General features: G+C 31.8%; 1 protein-coding gene across 1 annotated transcript; it reads left to right on the plus strand.

Moving 5' to 3' along the window:
- Positions 1-4412: 4412 nt before the first annotated feature.
- LOC111632646 (heat shock protein beta-3-like) lies at positions 4413-4941 on the plus strand. The gene is made up of 2 exons (XM_023377144.1): positions 4413-4665; positions 4735-4941. Exons 1-2 carry the CDS (start codon positions 4552-4554, stop codon positions 4855-4857), a joined length of 237 nt encoding a protein of 78 aa, XP_023232912.1. The 5' UTR covers positions 4413-4551; the 3' UTR covers positions 4858-4941.
- The last annotated feature ends 25 nt before the right edge of the window (positions 4942-4966 follow it).

Below are 4966 nucleotides of genomic sequence, written 5' to 3' on the forward strand. Positions count from 1 at the left end.
TTACAGTCGATCCCCCTATAAGATCATTGATTTTTCCGTTTTATCTGAATTACATGTTGTACGAGTCACTTAGATTTTACAAATACGTGTGCCGGGCTGTGAACGGCTCACATATTTGTAAAATCTAAGTGACTCGTACAACATGTAATTCAGATAAAACGGAAAAATCAATGATCTTATAGGGGGGTCGACTATATATAGATAATAATAATAATAATATAAATTTGGGAGAAGTCATTCAATAAGTTAAATATAGGAAAACAAAATTGCAAAGGAAAATGAACCAATTCACTTCATTTTTAACTGACGGCTGGAGAGATGTCATTCTGTACTTAAGAATAATTTTTGTGATTCTAATAATATGAATGAAAACATCTCCATGAATACATTGATTGTGAAAACTAAATTAATTAATGTAAAATATTCTCATTGAAATACATTATGATAATGAAAATTGAAAGTGGGTGTTTATTATAAATGATACTTTTAAAAAATGAACCATTTGTATTGGAGTTTTAGGAATTTACATAGAATACTTATGCAAATAATAACGTTTCACTGTGATGTGCAAATTTATGTAGGAAAGATATTGTGCAATATTTAATTAGAATTGATTGTAGTCTCCATGTGATTGAATGCAGGTTTTTATTCTCTTATGCATTATTTCATAAAATTGTACTTGATTCCGAAGATGTTATTCTGAGCTTTGTCAGTCAAACTGCAACTGGGGCACTTGTAAGTGTAGAATTGGAAGAAAACTGACATCAGCTCCTAATCATGTTCCAAATATACTCAAACGGAGACAAGTTAGTGATCTAGCAGGTCATGAGAGAACAAGAACATCACATCTTAGGCATCTTAGGCAGTTATGTGAGTAGAAAGAAAACACTCCTTATTAATGGAAGGAGAGTTCAAGAGGAAGCATACTCTACAGTGAATAAATTTCCTTGATAAAACAATTATTGTAACATGTCACAATGCCTGGCTGCAATTTTTAATAATTTTAATTTAATTTAAAATATATGCTTTCCACCTGAAATTAGTAGTCTTTGCCCCTGTACATCATACTTTTCCTTTAACAATAGTCGTGCCGGTTATCTTTAACATTTTTCGAGGTGGATTTTTGAATCGAAATAACATGACTTCCGGTTTGCATCGGAAGTTCGTATGTAGTTAATCGTTAAGGTTTCCATATCTGGTCTCGTCTTTCATTTATCTAACTCCTTGAAACTAAGGAAAGACAGACGGAAAACAGTGGGAATTTATAGGTCTACAATTTTTTAAAATTTCAGTCCAATTAGTACTACTGTAATGGTATAAGATCACAGAGGTCTAAAAGCGACAGCCGCGGTTAAGGTAGCAGCCTACCGCTCTGGGGGACCCGAGATCGAATCCGGACGGATCGAGAAATCCCTAGGAATTTTTCGGAGGTGGTCCGTCCGGATAAGTCGGGCCTCGTCCCTCACCACCCGGTGGGCCTGGCCGAACCCATAATGGGCTTACTAAAAAGAGGCCCTCTTAGTGCCCACAGGGAGAAAAGAGTTTTTAAAAAAGCCTCCATAACACGAATATGTTGCCATAAAGCTAAATAGGGTAAATTGAAATTCACGATCAGGATTGGAACAAAGGAATTAATACTTTGACAAAATTTAAAGCGATTTATACCAATGTTAAATACTTAATTCTCCTAACTTTAATTACTTTTGTAATTTTTGCTTTTATTGGTATGTCTTCATTCCTTATTATTCAATTTAAAGGAAACAAGCAGTCCTTCGCTTGCTGCCCTTCGTCATTTCCAGACGAATAACCCACGTGGAGATGGCTGTTTCAGGGTTCCACCAAGAGTTGGAAAGAATGCAACTCCACAAGTGACTAACATCACTTGTCGAGTTTCATTCATCTTAACTCACACTATAAAAATTGAACTTTTAATATCAATCATGTATCTGTACCAATGTGTCATGAACTTGTCCCCGGGTCCCACGTCGGATGCTTCCAATGAAGGTGTGCTCCCGGGCACAAGAATATTCTTTCGAAGTATAGCAACGACGACTCTAGTGTTAATAAATTCTAAATGAATACCTTTACAACACCATTCCTGTAACTATACCAATTTTCATATTATATATCTTCGTTTTTCAAGTCTACATCATGTTTTCTGCATGTTGTTTCGTAATGATTATCTCCATATCTTCTGTGTCAATCGTTCATATGGCTGGACAGATCGCAGTTGTTCGCCTTGAACTGAAGAAACTGTAATTATTTTTTATTAAAAATTCGAACTGAGTGATGAATTCCAATTTCTTAATCAAATATAACTACGTTTGTAGAACTTACACTGGATTATTAATGTTTTAAAGCAGAATTAAATGCATAACTCTTAGAATATCTAAAACTATCTTCAATGTTGTCGATGAGTATTATTTCTTTAATAATTAAAGAAACAATATTATTATTAATTAATAATATTGGTCGAAACAATTGTTGGAATGGTTGTTTAATTCTTAAATTTTTTGTCAAACGTTTCGAGATTTATTAATATTATTATTTTTTTTTTTTTTTTTCCAAATTACTGTAATTATATAAACTATTTAAATAATTCAGTGTTAAGCTATGTACCGGTACCTTATGTGGTGTTATTCCTGTGTTAGAATGACAATACATTTTTTTTCTAACTTGTAGCGTTGTGGAGCTTTTCTCTCGGGATTAATTTCGCAGTTATGGAACTATTTTTAATTATTTGGAATCTCCAGATATTAGTTACATGGGAATTTAACGAAGAATTTTTTAAAAATTTTACAAAGTAATGTAAACAGCTGAACTAACTTGAATATCTTACAAAATAAATATAATAAAATTTATTACTATTATAATTCAATATTAAGCTGACCTTAAAGTATCACTCACGACGTCAGTGTGTTCATCCAAGTTCGATTATGGAATGTACAGGTATTTTTTAAAGTCTTTCCGCACTGTAAGCACTAAGAGGGCCTCTTTTAGCAGGCCCATTATGTGTTTGGCTAGGCCCACAATGAAACGGCCGGGTAGTGAGTGATGGGGTCCAACATATCCGAACAGACCACCTTCCGAAAAATTCTAAGTCTTGTATGAAATCCAGATTCTATACAGGACTAAGGTCACCCAGGGAGTTAGCCTATACAGGGTAATCTAAAGTGATAAGCTGTAAATTAAACAAATAATAAACAGTTTATTTATTTTAATTCTAAAATAGATACATTGACATGAAACAAAGATATAAGAACTTGTTTATGAAAATAATCGCACAATATTTTAGAAAATACAAGAGAAGCGGCGCTTCCACAGCTTCCTTGGACTGCACGCTACTGATAGGCTTTACTTTTAATAAGATATAGCTGGATATTCTAAAGGTGGCATTTTCTTATGTTATTATTCCAAGATTTTATAATACTACTTGACAAAAATAAATTAGAAAATACAAGTTTGTAGAAGAAACTACGCAGAAAACCGAACATTTTGCATTAGACTTAATTCTATGATATTCTGTGAATATTTTGAACTACTTTGTGAATTGAACGGCGATATAAATATTTCCTGATAGATAATAACAGTGAAATATTACTAAAATTACAGAAGCCAATTTTGCCAATTATTTTCTACAAAAAAAATTCAGGTTTTCTTAATTTTATTTCGGCTATTTTAGGCCAAATTTGATTACCCTTTTTTTAGTTTGGCGTAAAAAAACATTTGATGCATTGACTACTTTTTGGGCTACAAAAATTTGACTTGCTACATATCTATTTACAAATATATACTATATTATTTTTGCTTCAATGTATATATATTGGTTTACAAATCAATGTTTACATATTGGTTATAGAAATCTATTAGTCAACTTTCAAATTACAGTACTTAATTGTAGTTTGATAAGTTTTTTGAAATAGTAGCAAATTAGTAATTTAAGAATATTAAATAGGAAAATACATTTTTAGTTCATCTTGGCGAGATTATTTGTTGTGTAATTCGTTGCATTCTATTTTGCATATAAAATGAATGTTCTCGACATATCAGTTAATTACAATTTATGCATGTATTTTGAGTCTTGCGATCCTTATTTTCGGATTAATTTACAGGTCTGAAGCAAGACTGCAAATTAATCCGAATTATAAATGTAAAAAAGAATTCTCATACAGAACTTAAACCCACATATTAACACTCTTCTTGCAATGTTTTAAATAATCACGCTACGCCATAAACGAATACCTTTTGCATGGGAATTAATAATCGTGATTTTCTCGAGAATGCCTGAATAGTGAGTGGGTCCTGCGGCTTTGGCAGAGTTAAAGAATAAATACTATACGTTTACAAAATTTCGTCGAAATCGGTGATGACAACCTCCCGTGTTCCCCTTGTTAGTGATTTTAATTGTTACGTTTTGTTCTTTTGTAATAAAAAAAACAAATTGCAACATTATATTGTTCGGTTGCAAGTAATTGAATTTTAATTCTTGAGAATAAATATAAAAAAACTTAATTGTTCAAAAAAGAAGATTACTTAAGTCGAACGAAAAAAATGTCATCTTCGATAGAAGCTAATTTTAGAGTTAAGAGCTTTTCTGTTCTTATGGATATCAGCGAATTCCCCAAAGAAAATGTTAATGTTAGTACTGATGGAGGATGGTTGGTGGTAAGTGAGCGTGTAAATATAGTCAAATTATGAAATCATACATAAATCAGTACATTTTTTTTTTTATAGATTACAGCAAAAACCGTGTCGAATGATGTAAAATTCGAATATCGCCTTCCCCCAGGAATAAAGGCCAATAACATAAGTCAAAAAATAGTCAACGGGATGCTGATAATTGAAGGAAAACTGTGAAAATCCGAGAGTTTCAAAACTACGAAATTATAAATTTGTTCTATATCAAAATTTTTCATTAATTTTAATTATTCGAATTTATTTTATTCGGTATTGGTAATTTTAAGGA

Source organism: Centruroides sculpturatus, unplaced genomic scaffold, assembly GCF_000671375.1.
Source record: "Centruroides sculpturatus isolate CEXI.00-Female unplaced genomic scaffold, Cexi_2.0 scaffold119, whole genome shotgun sequence".
NCBI classification, from domain to species: Eukaryota; Metazoa; Arthropoda; class Arachnida; order Scorpiones; family Buthidae; genus Centruroides; species Centruroides sculpturatus.